The following is a 20,666-nucleotide window of genomic DNA, read 5'->3' as shown; positions in this document are numbered from 1 at the left end:
CAGCTGCAGACTTTATTAAGTCACCTGAAAGCATTGCCAGGCCTGAAGTGGGGCTGAGTGCTAGAGCACATCAAAGCGGTGGGTTTGATCTTCAACGCCACAGAAGTAAAACAACGAAAATGAGAGCTGAGCAATGACATGACCAGCAGACCCTGCCTGCATCCTGTGGATACAAAGAGAAGGGGGAGTCTTTTGTTTTCTGACTCAACTGTTTAGCCTAGGCTAGCCTCAGATTTGCAGTTTCCTGCCTCACCTCTTGAATGTAGACAGGTGTGCATGTCCACATCCAGCTAAACAGGAGGATTATTTTCTTTCTTTTTTTCTTTTCTTTCATTCTGCCTGTTGTGCTAGAGCCCAAACCAATATGCTAGATAAACGCTTTACTGAGCTATAGCCACAGCACTAAAGGAGAGTCATTAATGGCAAGTTTCTGCATTCTCATGAGGTAAGAGCTTAATTCCTACACTTCACAGGTGAGGAAACTGAACTGAAGCACAGAAAGATCAGGCAGCAGATCAAGGTCACTGTTAGTTGCTAGAGGCATAGCTCCAACCCTGCAGGCTTCTGGAGAGCTTGTCCCACCTTCCCATGTGGTCTCCAATAGAGAACCAAATAAGTAGGCAGGGTGGTTATTTATCACCAGTGACCTATTTTCATCTGGCTTCCTCACTGAGCTTCCTTTTGACTGTCCTTTTCAATTGAGCAGAATGTCTCCCCAGTTCCCCTCTTGTTCTTCCCAGTCTTTGATTTCTGAAAATGTGGGCTGGGCCTGCTTAGCATGCTCAACAGTGCAGCAGGAAGTAGCTCCCATGGATTAGTGTGGATTAGCATGCTCAGCACTAACCAGCTTCTGTTTGGGGTTTTGGGCTTTATAAATCCTACTTCTCTCCTTTTTGGAAGGGTGGGGGTGCAAACAAACAGTCCTAATACAGCTAAGTTACTTCTGATGAGGGAGGGGTAGAAACAGTAGATCCAGGGAAGATACTTCTCATAATGTAGAAACAGACTGAGACTAAATCCAGACTGAGACTGTTAACAGACTGCAAGAAACAGTATTGAAAAGTATGGTGGTGCTGCTGGTAGGATTTGCTGAAGGTGGAGAAAAAGTGTGATCTCCAAAACTGACCCACAGATAAAGAGGTGCCTGACAATGTTGTATGCATGAGATTCCATCCCTGAAATGAGGGTGACTTCTCAGAGGTCATTAAAGCCAACCATTTCACTGAGTGCTGGAAGCCAGTGTTTTACACAATGGGATGGATCTTTTTTGTGTACCAGAAAGATTTACTTAGCTTATTATCAGAATTGATTCTTATGGTTCTCGGTTTGGAAGACTGTGTATCTTGTTTGAAAGAACTGGAGGAGGAAGGAAATCTGCCGACCTGAATTCAATTCCTGAAGTCATTTAAAGATGGAGAAGGGACGCCAGAGTGGCACCCACACTCCTATATACATCATGCACGCTCACAAATATTAAATGTAAGAAAATGGACTGGGGTTGTAGCTAGATGGTAGAGTACTTTGCCTAGCCTACATGAGGCCCTGGAATCTATTTTCAGAACTGCAAAACAAGAAAACACCACTTTTTAATGTGTTTGCTCTCAGTTAGGTGCCAGCATGCCCTGATTGTATTGTAGGCTTGGTTCTCTTAGGGAATGTGTGAATGGCTAGTTCATACAGGGTTGGCTGCCTTGGGTCTAGATGCGACTGCTTACCAGAATCTTCTTGTTTCAGGTCTCTGTCCTGAGTTGCCCTGACCCAGTGGTCCATGAGATTGCCTATCAGTATGGGAAAAACATTGGAATAGCTTTTCAGGTTGGTTTGCCTGTTCATGGGAATGGTGACGAGTAAGCACAGCCTGCATTCTCCTCAGTGTAAAAAGTTCAAAGCAGTGGGTGTGACTCATCTCTCCTTTCACCAGCTCATAGATGATGTATTGGACTTCACCTCATGTTCTGACCAGATGGGCAAGCCAACATCTGCAGACCTGAAGCTAGGCTTAGCCACAGGCCCTGTCTTGTTTGCTTGCCAGCAGGTAGGTTTTACTGTCTTTGAAACACTGCTGAGGAGCTCTATGGAACCAGTATCTTTAGACACAGCTGGTAAAGTGTGAGATAAAGAACAGCTGGAGGCATTTAGCTAAGAGACCACAGATTTTATCCTGGTTTCATAACTGAGATGTTAGGGTAGTTATTTCACTTCTAAAGCCTTATCAGTAAAATACAGATTATAATCTCCCCAGTTATTATGAGAATTAGTTGAGATAATACTCTATCTTGTAAATCAGAAAATGCTGTGTGAATTTAATATAGTCTGGGTTTTGCAAGGCTGATGATTAGATGCACATCAAAGCTCCTTAAAGGTACAGGAAGTGCCAAGGGTGTTTAAGTCTGAGAAATTCGTAAGTTCTAGGAGTTTAATGGAACTGTTTGCACCATGAGAGAAATCTTAGAGCCTCAACCATTGCTTCAGAATGTGAAGAAGTCAACTGAATGCACTAGAACCACATAGTTTTAAGAAAACCTTTTGTACATTAAAGCTTTAGTAAGGAGTATTTTGTGTTATGCCATAGCCCCTACACATACACAGTATTCCTGAGCCATGTGTGTATAAATGAAGGTATTTCTGATACTAGAAAATTTAGTCATTTACCAGCCATTTGTTGTGCGCTTACAGACTTCATCATCTCAGTCACAGGTTAGTATGCATGATTAAAGGACAGCTCAAATAAAGTTTAAGTAAAGTCCATGCTCAAAGCCAGCTAGCTCAGTAAAGACTCAGCTAGGCCCTGAGCCTTTCTCTGATTTAGTCCATGAAAAATTTTGGTTTGTTCTGCTTTTAAAAATCTCAACAATTATAAATATTTGTCATGAGCTCCATGAAACAAACGGAATAGACTGGCTTCTTTTGATTGTTTTATTACAACATTTCTAAAGAACCCAGTTTACTTTCCTCTACACAGAGATTAATAGCTAATTATGCATTCAGAAATAGTGGGACAAAGTGAGAATAGAAACTGAACGAACAGCAGATGGGAAATTGATGGAAGTTTTATATTTGCTTGACTGGTTGGTTGGTTGGTTGGTTGGTTGGTTGGTTACCTGTTTTTGAAGTAGGAGCAAAGAAAAGGAACAGAAGTTTACCCAAACTATAATTTTATGCGTGCTTATTAGGAAATCCCAGAGTCACAAGCCACTTATAGTTATTCTGATCAGACAGCACTTTCCCCAATCTGCCTGTGAGGCAATGGGAAAAAAAGAGTTACAAGGCACAGCACAACCTTCAAAAGGAAGCACATAATGAGGCTGAGCTGGAACTGACTCTGGACAGGACTCATTGGCACATGGGCCAAAAGTTAATCAAATATATATTTATACTTAGTCAAGCATGTATTTATAAGTTGATCTCAAAACCCTGGGTTTAAGATCTTTCATGGATTATACTGTTAAAAAGAGGTTCTTAGCAAGAAATCTATCCAAAGTTCATGGGGCTTAAAATAACTTTGGGTAAATCAAATACAAAAATAATGCAGGATTATACAGTATCTTGCTTTAATAAAACTGTGTTGATTTTAGTTTATAAAGGATTCTTTCTTACATTGCCCCTGATCTCACAATTCTGCTTTGTGGTAGATACTGTTTGTTCTATAAATGAAACTGATGGTCTTGTCTGGCCAAAATGGAACATCTGGTAGATGGCACAGAAGGCCATCTTTCCCAAGTGTTATAAGACTGGCATTCATTCTACTATACTTGAATTGCTCCTGCAACTAACTGGATAATAGTACCCAGTAGGTTTACCCACAGACCAGGTAACTGGTATGTCCTAGCACTGAAAATATAACATACACTGTATCCACTATTATTAGTGATTAACATACACATTTACTGGAGTACTTGTGAGTGATTTGTAAACATTTCCCATGGACTGGTGTCTTGCCCACAGATTTGTCTTTAAACTAATCCATCTGTGTAACACTGAAGGTCTTGCTCTGAGATCCTAGGTAGTCTTCTTGCTTCAGCCTCCCAAATACTAAGATAGTAATAGCCATGTCCACCAAACCTGGCTTGCCTTTTCTTTTTTAATGCTGCCTGGTGACAGATGCTGACATTAGAATTTGATGGGCTAAGAACTGTTTGACTTGATTCTCCTATATTGATACCTTTGGGGAGGATTTCCTGATGCCCATTGTTCAGGCATTGTCCCTGACGGTCAAGATGTTTTTAGCTGGGAGGTGATGGTGAACGCCTTTAATCCCAGCACTCAAGATGCAGGTGGATATCTGTGAGATTGAGGCCAGCCTGGTCTACACAGTGAGTTTCAGGACAACCAAGGCTACACAGAGAAACCCTGTTTCGAAACTCCCACACACAAACAAAAATATGTTTCAGGGGGCTATGGCTTGGTAGAGATTTGCCTAGTATGTATATAGCCCTGGGTTTGATTTTTAGTGTACATGTGTGTGACACATACACAAATGTTTCAGGATTTCTGGAGAGGTCCCTATGATGATAGTATATTCTTGTATAGGTGTCTATATTTTCTTCAAGAGCAAAAACTTGGGATCAGTTGTTAGTCTTGCCTAGCATGCACAAATCTCTGGGCTCTGCCATCAGCACTTAGGAGGCAGAGGCAGAAAGACCAGGAATTCAATACATAGTGTGTTCAAGGCCATCCTGGGCCACATGAGATTCTGTCAAACAAACAAACAAACAAAAAATCCAAAAACATTGCCAAAGACCTTATTCACAAGTATAAACCAGAGGCAGATATCTGCAATGGAATTATACACAAAATCTACTGGACAAGAAATTAGAAATACATTTATCCTAAACAAACAAGTTTCCATCCTTTTCTTTAGAATTCCTTGTACGTTGACTTGGTAACATCTACCTGAATTTGCTGTACTATCTCGGGCTTTATGATTTTCTCAAAAATAAGAATTTTCATGAAAGTTTGAATGTACATTTTCTGCAGTTTAATTATAGTAATGTCTGAGATTTATTTTTGCTCTTTGTGGTGCACCAAAAGGTAAAGACTTGATTGGCAACATTTTTCCTTTTTTTCCCTGATTAGACTTGCTAGTTCCCTTTCCTAAAGATAATGTTTAAACATGTAAACATAGGAAAATAAGTCAATGATATCCTTCAGTTTGGAAAACAATGAGAGAAAAGTGGCTTTCTACTTCTATGTATTATTTTTAAACCTTCATATTAAATCTTTCAATGACATACAAAAACGTTTGTGAAATACTCAGAAACAAAGAAATATTTTCCTTAGTTAACATTAGTTTCAAAGTTCTTTTTAAAACCTTTCCTTTCTTCTGCTTGTTATTTGATAAGTCACTAGACATAAATGTCAGGCCACAGCCATATTTCCAACTGCCATCCCAGCCCCTGCACCAGATGCCCAGACTTATGCTATTGTGGTGACTCTCTGGTGCCTTAGAATTATCCAGGTTTGGGGCCAACTCTTCCCACTGCACTGATCACCCTTGTAGTTTTGTGAACAGATTTCTAAATTAGCATCCTATCCACTTACAGATTGGTTTCTTACTTGTAAAACAGCATGAGCAAGCAAAAGACAAAAAATAAAAATTGTCTTCTCCTTGAATCTGGGGCAAGAACCATCTTCCTGTTTCTCACTTCTTCTTCACATGCAGCTGGGGGAGGGGAGGTTAAGGACAGACTTCCAGAAGTTTGATATTTGCATATTAAAATTTACATGCTGTTATTTCAAAGGAAGAATGTAGTCATGCTCATTGCAACTTATTTTTCTTTAAAATTGTGTCTTCTTGGTGTTTACAGTAAAAGCACCAGAGAAACTACACAATCAGCATATTTTATCACACATAACTTATACTGAAAAAAGAAAGAAAAGCTCATGTCTCAAAAACAGGGTAATTTTACTAGATATATAGCATAGAAATAACCAGGTAAGAGTAAGGTATTTAAAAACAAAGAAATGCCTAAAGATTTGACTTTTTAATCACCAAAATTATCTGATTGATATTTTGATTTGTTTCATAATGATGTTATTCTTAAAAGACCAGTAACTAATACAAATTAGTACTTAAGAACTAAGCAGTTGCTAGCTCCTTCAGTTCTGTACATGTTAGCTGCTTTCACATGTTGACAACTTTGTCCTCAGACACATACTTTCCTAGGGAAAGAATCTGCTCCTTATCATTCAGCTAGGGCTTTTCTGTGAGCCCTACTTCTGCAGATTCCATCGTCACTATTACAGGAAAACTTACTAGTGCCAGGGGAACTGCTCTAAGTATGGATGTCTTTGATTGAACACACCCTACCTCTTACTCCATGGAACTGCAGACTGCTAGAAAATAGAAATTTCAAACTGAAAAGGCAGAGATTCAGCTGGATGGTTGCTGGCAGAACCTGAAAATACATGGAGCTTGGTCTGGAAGTGATGTGTGTTGTCCTGGCTTTGTCCTAGTGATGGTAGCAGTCCTCCTAAATAACTGCTAAGAAATGAGGAGGACAGAAGACATGTTCGTTAATGCTTTAAAAAAAATTCTATTGTGTATGTACACACAAACGGCAGGGAGACCAGTGGCTGAGTGGATTTTGCAGGAGTCGATTCTCTCCTTTTGTGAATTATGAGATGCAGCTCCAGCCATCAGACCTGCAGCACTTTCACCTTTTTCTGTTGGTCTGTGCTATAATGAAGTAGTTCTTGGACCAACCATTGAACTTAGAAAAAAAAAAAGAATTTTCCTCCCCTATTTAGTCTCCAAGTCCGTAAGTTTTCGTTTCTTGTGGTGTTAGGGATGAAACCAAAGCTCTAACATGCTGGGCAAATGCTCTAATGCTGACCTGTAACCCCAAACCTGCTCATCTTATCTAACTCCCTACTCTGACCTGGCTGATTGATACCTGCACCTCCTCTAATCCGGTCAATCTCTACTTTGCTATGCATTAAAATATCTGGGAAGTTCTGGTAATCATGACATCAGTATAATCAGATTTGTTAGGAATGGATGGGATCTAGAAACTTAATGCAATCCCATGCACAAGCAAATGGTTTCAGTGGCAGTCAACAATCTCTAATTCCTAACCTCCAACTAGACAACTGGTTTTCAAAATGTAGTCTTAGACCAGCAGTATCAACATCATCAACATCACACAAACTCATTAAAAAGGCATTCTCAAGCCATAGCCTATCTAATTAGAACCCAGGAAAGCTCGAAGTACAGTACTTTGTCCTCCTGAAACATACTCAAAACTGGATTATGGAAAGAACAATTATGTTTTTGTTTAATGTGTATATGCCTGCTTGTCTGTATGTACACCACATATGTGCAGAGACTTGGAGGCCTGAAGAGTGACAGATCTTGTTGTGGAAGTGGAGTTACAGGAAGATTGTGAGCTGCCTGATGTGGGTGACAGATCCTTTGCAAGAGCACCAAATGTTCTTAACTATTGAGCTATCTCCAGCCCCCATTTTGTTTTATGTTTTTTAATGTAGTAAAATGCTTCATTCCTCCAGGACAATAAATAGATTTCCCTTCTTTATGGTTAGTTCCCAGAAATGAATGCTATGATAATGAGACGGTTCAGTTTGCCAGGGGATGTGGACAGAGCCAGACAATATGTATTACAGGTAAGACTATTGTTTGTTCATATACATGTGCCCAGCACCTATGTGGAAGTCAGAGGGCTACTGTGTGTGTCCCAGGGTTCAATCAGGCTTGGCAGCAGACACCTTTACTCACTGCGGCATCTCCCCTTCCCCCACCCCATAAGACGATTTAAAAATAGAGAAGGCAACAGTAGGTAAAGATATAGATATAGATATATACATACATACACACACACACACACACACACAGAGCCAAGGTGGTTTGACAAAAATTAGGAAAGGCACTCATTAAAAAAAAATCAAAAACAAAAACAAACAAAAAAAAAAACTTACCTACTTTTACATTTAATTCCAGTGCCTATGCATTGTACTTGCAGGAGTTGGTTCTTGTCTTACACCATGTGGGTTCTAGAGATTGAACTCACTTAGGCATGGCAGCAAGCTCCCAGACCTGCTAAGCCATCTCACATGCCAAAGAAAAGCTCAATTAATATAATTTCTCTTTCAAGTTACTCAGTGGCCCATATGATAGGAGAAAATTTACATCCACATGTACCCTGTCATGTGCTTGCCCACACCCACACGCCAATCTCATAACATAAATGGAAATTTTTGAAGAAAGAATGATCAGTTTCCAAATTCATAGCTACTGGAGGCTTTAAGTTATATGCATGTAGTGGAGTAAGCAAACAAGTATTAATAACAAATATAGTCTGAGATCTATATTTAATATGTACAGAATACATGAAGGAATTCTAAATATAAATAATTATGTTTCCAGTATATTAGTGAGTGCTTGGCAGTGCTATAAAAAGCTCAATTCCAGTATCCATCAGAGGGGCCTTAGAAATACATACTGCAGCCATCCTTTGGTACCCCCAAGGGTTGCAGACCCTCTCCTTGGCTATCAAAGATGCATGGATGTTTAAAGCTACTTATATCAAATGTTAGAATATTGCTTTATATTTTAAGCCACTGAGATTGATACCTAACTGTAATATAAATAATTAGAACAACTGACACATTTTAGAGAATAATGACAAATCTTTGTACCATGCTCAGGTATATCCAAAAACATGATTAGAAAGCTAATCAAAGTCTCAAGTGATCAGGAAAATTAACTGTAGTTCTTATAGAAAAGTATGTGTGGATAACTCAAGATTACTAAAGAGTTGATTAAAAATTCTGAGCACAGAACAATGTGAATAGAAAAGACACTGAAAACTAGTTAAGAGAATCCATACAGATCATGAATTCTTAAAACAGAACTTTTAAACTCCCTGGTACCAGGTATTAAACAGACCTTTGCATATTAGCAAGTTACCCATCACCGAGCATCTTGTTTCCAGCCCATTTTTCAACAGAACAGAAAATAATCCCAAGAACTGACAAATGGGATTTTATATATAAAAGCCTCTGCATGATCAAGACAGTATGTACAATAGGAAAAAAAAAAAAAACCTGCCAACTATGCAAACTATATATTTAACACACCAAATATAAAGAACTGCAAAATTTAAATGCTAATTTAAGCATTCACTAATTAGGCTAATGATTCTCAAAAGAAATACAAATGGTCACTAAGTATTTGAAAATGTGTTTGACATTTTTAGCAATTAGGGAAATGGACATTAAAACTGAAATTCTGTCTTAACCATAAGAATGGCTATTATCAAAGAAAATAATGATAAATGCTGGTGAGGGTGCTGGTTAAAGGGAACCCATATTTACTATTTATGGGAATATAAACTCATGTAGCCAAGATGGAAGTCAGTGCAGAGAACTACCATATGACCTAGCTGGGTATACATCCTGTGGATATATTTACAGTCTAGGTTTATTGCTGTACTGTTTACTGTAGCTAAAAATGGAACTAACCTAGGTGTTCACAAACTGATGAATAAAGAAAATGAGATACATATGCACAATGGAATTTTATCCAGCCATAAAGAAAAATTAAATCAGACCCGGAGAGATAGCTTACTGTTCTTTAAAGACATGTGTTTGGTTCATAGCACCTATGTCTGTAGCTCAGCTGTCTGTGACTCCAGTTCCAGGCACTCAGACACCTATACTCAACATGTACAAACCCACATACAGGCATACACATAATCTTAAAAGAAACATATAAAAAGAAAATTATATTTATAGGAAATGGGCAGAACTGAAGATTGTTAGTTAAAAAAAGTCAGTCTCAAAATAATCATTTTTCATAAACAGACTCTAGATTTAAATTTGTATGTGTGTGGATCATAAAAGAAAAAAGAACTTAAGTGGGGGAGGAAGAGTTAATGGACTATATTTATATAAAAGCAGAAAAGGGTAACATTGAGAAAGAGGACCAGTAACAAGTGGTGATGATACAACAGCAGGAGGGGTCAATAAGAACAAAGTGTAATAATATGTATGTATGGGAAAGCAATAATGTTAACAGATATTTTAAGAAGACAATCTACGAAGTGGTCATTATAAGGGCAAAGATACCAAAACTGGCTCTGTGCAATAAAAAATACTAGACGCCAATAGACAGTGGAGCAATGCCTTCCAAATGATCATCCAAGTAAACATTTTAAACCTGGAGTTATCTACCAAGTTAAATTATTCAATATATCTTCAGGCAAAAGCAGATGGATCTCTGTGAGTTTTTGAAGCCAGCCTGATCTACATAGTAAGCTCTAGGCCAGCCAGGGCTACATAATGAGATCCTGTCTCAAAAAGAAAATCAAGTTGATTTCTCCCATACCCTTGAAGTAGGAATGTTATTTGCACAGGCTCATCAGCAAGGTGTGTTGAAACACCAAAGAAGAGAAAGCATGCTTCTTTGCAAAATGGCATAGAAAACTAAACTCCTGTTTTGAGTATAGCTTTTCAACCATATATTAGGAATACTGTATTCTAAATAACAGCAATTGAGAACCATGGAGAAGGGCTAGAGAGACAGCTTATCCATTAAAGACTGGGCTCACAATCAAAATATAAGAGAATTACATTACTTAATTCCATAGTATATATTGTATGGGGGGGGAGTTTTATTAGTGTCCAACTTCTAGAAAACCCAACATTAGAAACATAATTCCAGAATGTAACCATCTTTAATGGCACAGAGAGGACAGAAGCAGTGGTTGGTGTCCTCATACAAGAGGAAATCAGAAGAGTCCTACATGATAGCAAAGGTAATCTACAGGAGAACTGAAGACATTGATATAATGATTAGATTTGGAAATGCTGGGGATGAGCTATGTCATTTGCAATGTGAAAGGCATTTTAATATATATAGATACAACTTTTAAAAACTTGTAATGCTTCAGTAGATGTAACAGAAAATGCCTGGCTGCTTGAGAGGCTTCTGTGTGTGCTAATAGAACTAAAGTGCGTTTCCATATGAAATGGGATATAAATAGAAGCAACAAGCCATTTGCTGGAAAGAACTTCAGATTATTAATGGTTTATTGTGACAGCATTCTGGGAGCTGATCAGTGATCTGTCTGTTTTGTTGTTTCCTGTAGAGTGATGGCGTGCAACAAACAACCTACCTCGCCCAGCAGTACTGCCACGAAGCAGTGAGAGAGATCAGGAAACTTAGAGCATCCACAGAAAGGGATGCCCTCATCCAACTTTCTGAAAGTGTGCTCACAAGAGATAAATGACAATTCTTCCTGTTCTTTCTGGCAGCTATTTTACCAGACTGTGCCTAATGAATTTTGTGAAACACTATTTGCTTCATGTGCAGATAACCAAAAATCACTTTAGGAAATAATTTCAACCTTATTGATGGGCAATTTTTTTTTATTGGCAAAGTTTTTCAGAAAACTTTTTAAATGTAATTAAACCAGTGTCATTATAGTCCTATAAATTCTAATCGAGGTATCCTGATGGTTATGTGTGGTCCTGTTTACATTGTTAATGCCCACATGGAAAGCCATTACACAAATAAATAATCAATGTTAAAATTCAAGTGGTTTGTCTTTGTTTCATCATAGGATTAAAGGTCAGAGAATTTTGAAGTCTGTACTTAAATTTAAATCCACATCAGTTATATTTTAACAATATCCAAATTTTTTCATTTAGGAGCATAGTTTATTATAAAAGACTGTAGATAAAATTTAGACAACAGATTATTTACAAATTAAGACATTCTGCTTCAAAAAGAAAAGGCATAATATAGCTATCTGATCACTAATGACATAATACTTCAAAAATAACAAAGGTAAAATATAAATGAAATAGTTGTTGATTTGGTAGGAACAATGGTCTTTAATTTTCAGAAATATTTTGCACTGCTCTCGCATTTACTATGCTGTCATACATCTGTAATCCTCAATACACAGAAACCCACACTTGTGTGATCTACTGTAATATCCTAAGCAGAACAGAATTATATACAAGAGAAATATCCCTCTAACCCTCCCTTAAATCAAGGAGACACACAAAGTGCATGTGTTGCATTTCAGCCACAATACAAACCTGCTTATTACCTGTTTACAAAGAAATACATGACCCACTTTCTTTCCCAATTGTAAAATCTTATGTTGCTAGTGCCAGGTAATGGATTAAATATGCTATCTGCAAATTAATTGCAATCACTTTACAATATGTAAAACGTTTTCCTTCCATTGAACCAGTGTAAATTCATTTTCATTAAAACCGAAGACTAGCGTGGCACCCCTTTGGATTTTTACCTACAGGATGATGTGCTTACTTTGACACAATGTCTTAGCTCCGAAATCTGCAAAATTCTGTGACTTTGCTATTCGGACACATTAAGATAAAGCTAAAAATATTTCCCAGCAAATACAGTGAGAAAATAGAACCATAATTCTGCAATAAATCTTTTGTGTTGGGATTGTGTCCATGCATATGCATGAGCACACACATTTAAAGCAAACCAGTAAAGGAGTGGACAAATTCCCTTGGTTCACTTATGTATTTATGAATGGAAAATTTATAATGTAAATTTCACTCATTAAAAAACTTAGGTACAAATTACAACATTACAGATAATCTTTCGTTTCACATGAAGAACCTAGAGACTCAAGTATAAGTACTCCAGATGTTACACAAATTGGAAGCATCTTGAATTGTTAAGTATCTTTCAATACATAAAATTTTATGCATGCTTTAAACACAGTATTCTTAAAAAATGAGAATTTAAACCAAAAGTATGACCAGCACCAGCATTAAGTTTTCTGTTTTTCCTATTAGTCTGACATAATGTTAGTGACCATGCTGCACTGAAACATGTAATGGTGCATTCTGAACCATGATTTGTTAAACGTAATAAACCACATCCCCAGAATATTTAGGCTGGTCATAAAGTTATCAAGGTGTGAGTACATATGCATAATCAATTACAGGCAGTCTCTGGTATAAACTGCTGTTCAGCAATATGTGAACTGCCTCCAAAATGTATGCTTACAGGTAGACATCCAAATATACCAATAAAACATGTCCTGAAAATATGGGCACATTTTAAACATTAAGACAATTCTGTTAACCATATAGTCCCACAGTATGACGGAGTAATAACCTACATGAAAAGAAAACCAAAGAAAAAAGGAAAAAAATAAAAACCTAATCAGTATAGTGCATGATTGATTCCACATAGTTCCCAGGGAAAAGTCCAGTCACTCGATTGCAAACTCCTTCAAACCAGCCATCATCATTCTTCTTTATGACATAGATGATTGCACCCTCTTTAAAGGACAGCTCATCATCCTTGTCTTTTGTATAATCATATATTGCAACAACTGTGGAAAAAACAAAGTATGACATTGAGAGTACAATCTCCATTTACTTGAACTTTAAAATGTAATGACAAATCTATATAGTATAGGAAAACTAAATATTTTTGTTTTTCAAGGCAGGGTTTCTCTGTGTGGCCCTGATTGTCCTGGAACTCATAGAGATCCACCTGCCTCTGTCTCCCAAGTACTAGGATTAAAGGTGTATGCTGCCACCACCACCACCACCTGGCTGGACTTAAATTTTCCTACCAGTATAAGTAAGTGGCCAACGAAGTTCCTAAACCACTAACCACACTGACAATATGATCACACTAAAGAAGGCACCGAGTTCTAAATCTGAGGGCCACCAAGATGCCCTGACTTTGATCCTTAGAATACTACATGGCGGGAGGGAACTGACAGTTAGTTGTCCTCTGATCTTCATACATACAGGGCCGTGTGTCCCTCCCCCATAAAATAAATGAAGTAATAATAATTTTAAAATCTTGGAATTTAGGTTTTAGTTTTGGTTTTCTGACACGAGTTCTCATTATTTAGCTTAGACTGACATCACACTTGTGGTTTTGTCTCAACACCCCAAGTGCTAGGATTACAGGCCTACATTCCCATAGAACGAAGTGTTGAATTCAGGATTTATTTAGTATTTCTATTCATTCAGACAAATATCCATGGAATATCTAAGCAAAGAATCATTTTACAAGTGCAGTAAACCAGATAACTCAAGCTGTCTATTTTAACCATACCATACATTTATAAGTCTACTTATTCAAAATTCTGTGGTAAATGTTGGGGATATACTCAGGTTTTAAAATGGAAAAGGGACTACTCACTTTTAAAAGTTTATTTTTAATGATGGCAAAGTAAGGGAAAATGCAGAAAGTATGATACAAAGTTCAATATACTCTTCCTTTCCAGTTAAAATATCCTTTCCAGTTGTTGTAGAAAGGGAAAGCAACTTAGATGTACAACTTTCTGCATTATTGCCTTGTGAATTTAAATATCTCCTTTAGTCCATTTCTATAACATAATTCTAAAATTACATGTGAATGGTAAATATATAACATGAATTTTTCAAATTTACTCCATTTATTCTTAGCACTCTTTTTTTCTTAAAATAAGGAATTTTTGAACATTTATGATACATATATTTTCACCCTAAGAAAGATGGCCTGTCTCCTTACTAACTCTAAATTAGTGAAACAGGGAAAGATTACATACTGATCAATTGCCATCATTTCTTTTTTTATAATTTACTTATTTTTATTTTATATGCATTGATGTTTTGCCTGTATGCATGTCTGTTTGTGTGAGGCTGTCAGATCTTGGAGTTATAGACAATTGTGAGCTACAATGTGGGTGCTGGGAATTGAACCCGGGTCCTCTGGAAGAGCATTCAGTGCCCTTAACCGATGAACCATCTCTCCAGCCCCCTCAATTGCCATCATTTATTAAGTTAAATAGGCAGTCTACTCCTTACAAAACAATGTGGTAAGTGGATTCACAAGCCCATTTCTTTCCATTAGTTCTACAGCAAAATCACAGTATGGTGATTATGATCTCAATAGCATATTAAAGCTTAGAGTGCACATGCTATCAAAAATATCCTAGCTAAATAATAACAAGCTAAAAGGATCAAGTGATTGCAAGGGATTAACAATTATTAAGAAAAGCTCTGTAAATAACTTTAACTTTGGTAATAATCTTGTATCTAGAGTCACAGGAGGTGAGATTCAGTGCTGTAGACTGACTTTAAACTGACAAAAGCCAGAAACAAAAAACATTTCATGTTCTTAGATCCTCTTATACAGATGGCTCAGAAAGGTACTGAACCACACTGGTTTCCAGGTTTCCTCTGTAATAGTCTTATCTCAATGTATATACCCCCTCATATAATTTCCCTTACTGCTATTTAACCACTAATAATAATTTGATGTTGATTATCTTGATTAGATCCTGGAGAAATAGAAAGGGTCAAACTCTCCCTTCTATGTGTACTAGAAGACTCTCTGGAATTTAAATTTATTAGGTTAATCCAGAGAATAGGATCATATCAGCATACATTAGGTTAAATTTGAATTATTAATATGAACAAGGCTTTTGGAATAGTCTTGTCATAAACTGTTGATTCAAATTAAACAGATTTCATTATCTTGTAATTACAAAAATGGCTATTATGACTTGAAATATATATGTACTCACTGTTCTATATTAATTTGCACAAGCTGGGAACATGTCTGGGAAGAAAGAATCTTAGTTAAGAAATGCCTCCCTAGGATTGGTCTGTGTAAGTCTGTGGTGCATTTTCTTGACTGACGATTGATGTGAGTGACCACAGCCCATGGTGGGTCGTACCACTCCTGGGCAGGTGGTATTGGATGCAGTCAGGAAGCAGGTTGAGCAAATGAAGAGAAGCAAGTCAGTAACAGTGCTCCTCCATAGCTTCCAGGTTCCTGCCCTGACTTCTCTCATAAACTGTAAGAAATAAATCCTTTCTTCCCCAACTTGATTCCACTCATGTTGTTTTACCACAGTAACACAATCCCTAAACAAGTCAATAATCCTACTAAATCTTTTCTTTGCCCATGGCAAAAGACTGAGATAATCACTATGTAGATGAGACAATTGTCAAATTTAAAATGATCCTTCTGGCCACTGATTTCAGGTGTACACACCATCATGCCTAGTTTAATCCTGCTAAATATTAATTTTATTTATACCAGAAGTCAACAAACAATAGCCCATTGGCAAATCCAACCCATGGCCATTACTATTTTATACATTTACTTATCTTAAATGTTATTTTCTGTGTATGAGAGTTTTGTCTGCATATCTGAATGTGTACCACATGTGTGCCTGGTGCCAGGAGTCAGAAGGCATCAGATCCCCCGAAACTGAAGTGATAGATGGGTGTTGGGAACTAAACCTTCCTGGGTCTTCTGCAAGAGCAAGAAATGCTCCTAACTCTAAGCCATCTCTCTAGCCTCCCACTGCCAATTTCTTTAAATAAAGTTTTATTGAACACAGCTACTCACATATATAGTAACTCCTGACTTTGAATGAATATCAGCAGCAAAATCTAAACTATTCTTGGCAAGGGAGGGAGGGTGGGAGGAGAGGCAAAAGAAGTGGGGACAGAGGGAATGCTTAAAATCATCACTAATTACTTATGGCCTCAGTAAGTCATTTAGCTCAAATCTTAAAAAAAAAAAGACACATAAGCAAGTCAATCTGAAGCCAGAAGCAACCCCAGTGGCCTGGAATGACCAGCTCCACCACCACCCAGGCCCACACACTAACTCTACTCTAACATACGGGACCTGCTTGAAGCAGTGAAGGGACTGGTCCTGTAGAGCGATAACCCCATGATCTTCATGACTCAGAGCAGCCAAGGGATATCCCAGAGGAGTTCCAGCAAGCATGCAGTGATTAGGGTGTACCAGAGGCCTTGAACCAGTGACTCACTGCAAGCAAAGCTGATTGTGTGACATACTGTGGTTCCCAACCCACCAGGATAAATGAAGAGGTGATGGAGCAGGGAAGATGGAAGAGTGAAGAGGTTTGTTTTGATCATGTTTTGTTTTGTTTTTTTTCCTTTTGTTTTTTGTTTGCTTTGGGTGTTTTGTTTGTTCTGTTTTCTTTTAATTTTTGTTTGGAGGGCTGCTGGGGGGATAGGGGTGGTGGTGAATATGGAGGAACTGGGAGGTTAGCGGACCTGAGGTACATGATATGAAATTTCCCAAAGATTCAATAAAGAAACTATGTTTTAAAAAAGAAAAAAGATACATCTAACAAATTAATTTAAAACATACAGAAAGAAAGCATGCTTTACACACTGCTGAAGAACACAAAGTATGTGCAGTACGGGTTACCATCCTGACTGGTAAGGCAGATAAGAAACATTAGATGCGATTTTTTTTTTTTTAACATTAATAAAACTCTGTAATTGGGTTACTGACTTCCAATCAGTCAATGATAGCAGTACGTCACCTTTTTCAATATAGTTTTTGGGAGCCCATGCAGGATCGCCATCTGCATACGGGTCACTATACTGAACTACTGCAGCTTCCTCATCTTCATAGTCCACCGGAGGAGGTGGTGGTGGAGGTGGAGAGTCATCAAACATGGGAATGTCATCCGGTGGAGGAGGTGGTGGTGGAGTTGGGCTATCAGCAACTAAAAGGATTCAGACACGCAATTAATCTAAATGAAAAACTTTAACAGAATTTAACAAAATTCTAACTCATACAGCATGCACTATATAAAACATGCAGTGATTAGAAATAAAAGCTGGGTGTGTTAAAGTTCATACTGCTTTTAAGCATAATTCTGCAATAATACAATGAGCTAAATAAGCATAATAAATACTACAAATTAATGAAGGCAACACGTTAGGATACAGTATCTACTTTCATAAGAATTACAAGAGTAAAGAAGTTTCCTTATCCTAAGACTCAGGTCAAAACAATTGTTCCACTGGGCCTGGTTACCTAAGGGACCCTGTCATTTGGAATACCATTCGATATCTACATTGGAGATTTGATTGGTTTTACTATGTATAATCATGCCTTCAATTTTGGCTTTTAATAGCTTTAGTGCCCTAGAAACTACATCTCAAGTGGACACATTTTTTTATTTATTGTTTTAAAAGAGAGAAAAGCCAAGTTTGTAGTATCAGGTTTGCATCTGTATAAGGTTTTGTTTGTTTTCTATTCTTATTTATTTAAATTTTAACAAAAACAACAAAAAAATTCCCAACTAGAAAATTACATTAAATATTTTTTAAAGTATCAGTTATATTCATAATCAAAATTTAATGTAGAAAGGAAACTAAGATTTTTGCATCAAGGCTAATAAAACAATGAGATGAGACCAGATCCTAAAGATCCATTTTCTAACTTAAACACAAGATTTAAACACAAAATGTTGAAGATGTAGTAATATTAAAAGAAACAAAAATAAACAAACAATAAAAATGAATCACACTTCAGATTCTAGATGGCTAGGGCATGTGTGTATGCATGCTATAAAGAATCTAGGGTGTTAACAGTGACATGGGTGTGTGGGACTAGAATTGTGCTTACTGGGCCACCAATGCTTCTAGGATTAGAAATTCAAAGCTAACACAACTAATGCTCAAACTTCTACTCCACAAATTCCTTTAAAAGTTTATCAGAGCAAGAAAAAAAATCAGGCAAGGTGGTGCATGTCTTTAATCCCAGCACTTGGGAAGCAGAAGCTGGTGGATCTCTGTGGGTTCAAGGTCAGCCTGGTCTATACAGCTAATTGTACTCCATCCACAGCTACACAAAGTGGCTCTTGGTTTGGGTGGGTGGGTGTCTGTGTGTGTGTGTGTGTGTGTGTGTGTAAAAGAAAAAAGAGAGAGAAGAAAGGAAGAAAAACATTCTTATATAAGCTGATTAAGTTTTAAAGGTTTATCTTTCTGGCAGAATATGTTGAAAATATAACCAAGAAGTCCAGTTTTGTTTTTTTGGGTTTTTTTTTTTTTTTGGTCTAATTTTAAAGTATGCAAAACACAGTCCTGTATCTTCTTCAATTTTGTGATTTCTACTTTTATCCTAAAGATGAAAAAGATAATAAAAATAAACTCTTTGTGTTGATGCTCACAGCAAGCTGACAAGTCTACAAGTCCCCTCCATGCACTGATCCACTTCTTCTGCCTATACATACTACCTCCTCCATAAAGCTGCCTGGTGTGGAGAAAGAGAAGAACCCATCCTGAGAGCAAATAACCACAGTACACTGCATATTTCTTGGAGTCCCTACATTGCTATCACCCTGCATTTTTACAATGTACTAGTTGAAGATTTCCACTCAACTGTCATTAAGTATACATTGGCTTACTTTAATCTGATGACAAAAGTCTTATCAATCCAACTTTCTTCTGCCCTAATATTTTACCTAGCACTATTCCTATTTGGTCCAAAAGGCTTTCTGTTGTTAATAATAAAAGGCATAAGTCATTAGGGGTTTATATCTTAAACCAGATTAGGTTAAAAGCTACATCCCTTTATTGTTACTTCCTCTGGGCATCAGCACATAAAATATTTGCACTTCATAAAATATTTAAAGTAGAGATGTACAACAGAAATAACCCTGAATATCAGTGATGTGAGAACAACTCAACATCATGTGCTTGTTACAAAGAACAAAAATAATTGTGTTGAGGTATCTCTTTAGCAATAATACACATGAATACCAGATTTCTGTTCTTTCCAGTTACCAATTAGTCAATGGTCTCTAGACCCAAAAAGTCCAATGACTACTAAAATTATCTCCTAGCAATTCTTCATTAAGGAGTGATATTTTCAATTTCTGATAGGTTTGTTTCTAAACTGTTTTAGCATCCAGAATCAGTAATATCATTTGGCATGATGAACACACCTACCATCCCATTACTCAGGAGCTAAGGCAGAAGGGACTCTACTGACACAAAAAAGCCACTCCAAAACCCAGGAACTGAGCATGTAATTCAGTCTTAGAGCAACTGACCTAACACATGCAAGACACTGGGTACAATTGCCAAGAGCATCAAAAATGGGGAAAGGAACAACAGTGCCTAGTAATTTATCTTCATTGCTTAAACACTAAGATTCACTTAATTTTAAATATCTGAACATACGACTTTTCAAACTGAAGTTGATAATAAAAAGGCTTGCAAATCTACATTAACAATAGCCCCTTACATATCTCTTGTAGGAATCCTTACCAAAGCCTAGCATGTAACACTGAATAAAGATTGTGGAAAGGAGGTAATGAGAGGAGCAGTGTAAAAGTCAGAAAAGGCTGACATAGAATTTGCAACAAATGTACTTTCCTAAAAGATGAATTGCTCAAGTAGGTTGCTCACTACTCAAATAATTCTGAAATTTATTTTTAGGGAGATCTCCAATGAAATAAATTAGAACTAAATACTATCTTAATTTCGATGTTTGACATTGAACAATTTAGCAAATGTACTTTTCATGTGCCACAGAATATTCACAATGGATGTGCAGAATCTTGTGTAACCTAAAAAGTAATCAGCAATGATATAATCTACCTAGACTAATTAAAAATATTTAATGTGAGGTATTGAACCTGGTCCTCATTAAGATATAACTTCAAGAAAATAGACAGGGTTATTTGAATTTAGCATGTCATCTCACAGACCCACTCACTTAACTGTCAGGGCATGAGGCAGACTCCACTTTCCTTGTCAGCCCCTCAGACAAACCGCACGTATGTGATTCACTTATTCTTGAAGATTCAGGGTTTTGTTTTTGCTTTTTAAAATAAATTTATGTATGTGTTTTGCCTACA

General features: G+C 37.1%; 2 protein-coding genes across 14 annotated transcripts in view; one reads left to right on the top strand and one right to left on the bottom strand.

Moving 5' to 3' along the window:
* The window catches only part of Pdss1 (decaprenyl diphosphate synthase subunit 1), a 40,718-nt gene extending 29,161 nt beyond the window's left edge, over positions 1–11,557 (top strand). For 2 of the 3 annotated variants that reach the window (XM_027405360.2, XM_027405363.2), the window contains 4 exons: positions 1,735–1,815; positions 1,922–2,035; positions 7,543–7,623; positions 11,109–11,557. In XM_027405360.2, coding sequence (XP_027261161.1) covers positions 1,735–1,815; positions 1,922–2,035; positions 7,543–7,623; positions 11,109–11,249 — 417 coding nt within the window. In that variant the 3' untranslated portion in view covers positions 11,250–11,557. Of the gene's footprint in view, positions 1–1,734; positions 1,816–1,921; positions 2,036–7,542; positions 7,624–11,108 lie in introns of those variants that run through there. The other variant, XR_003483327.2, reaches the window with a different exon arrangement.
* A 100-nt stretch (positions 11,558–11,657) lies between these two features.
* Positions 11,658–20,666, bottom strand: part of Abi1 (abl interactor 1) — an 82,808-nt gene continuing 73,799 nt past the window's right edge. For 10 of the 11 annotated variants that reach the window (XM_027405359.2, XM_027405352.2, XM_027405349.2 and 7 more), the window contains 2 exons: positions 17,334–17,519; positions 11,833–13,349 (listed from right to left, as the gene is read on the bottom strand). In XM_027405359.2, coding sequence (XP_027261160.1) covers positions 13,174–13,349; positions 17,334–17,519 — 362 coding nt within the window. In that variant the 3' untranslated portion in view covers positions 11,833–13,173. Of the gene's footprint in view, positions 13,350–17,333; positions 17,520–20,666 lie in introns of all 11 variants that reach the window. The other variant, XM_027405358.2, reaches the window with a different exon arrangement.

This window comes from Cricetulus griseus, chromosome 3 (genome assembly GCF_003668045.3).
Source record: "Cricetulus griseus strain 17A/GY chromosome 3, alternate assembly CriGri-PICRH-1.0, whole genome shotgun sequence".
In the NCBI taxonomy this organism is placed as follows: domain Eukaryota; kingdom Metazoa; phylum Chordata; class Mammalia; order Rodentia; family Cricetidae; genus Cricetulus; species Cricetulus griseus.
The sequence above is the reverse complement of the archived record's forward strand: the minus strand, read 5'-3'. Positions and strand labels throughout refer to the sequence as shown.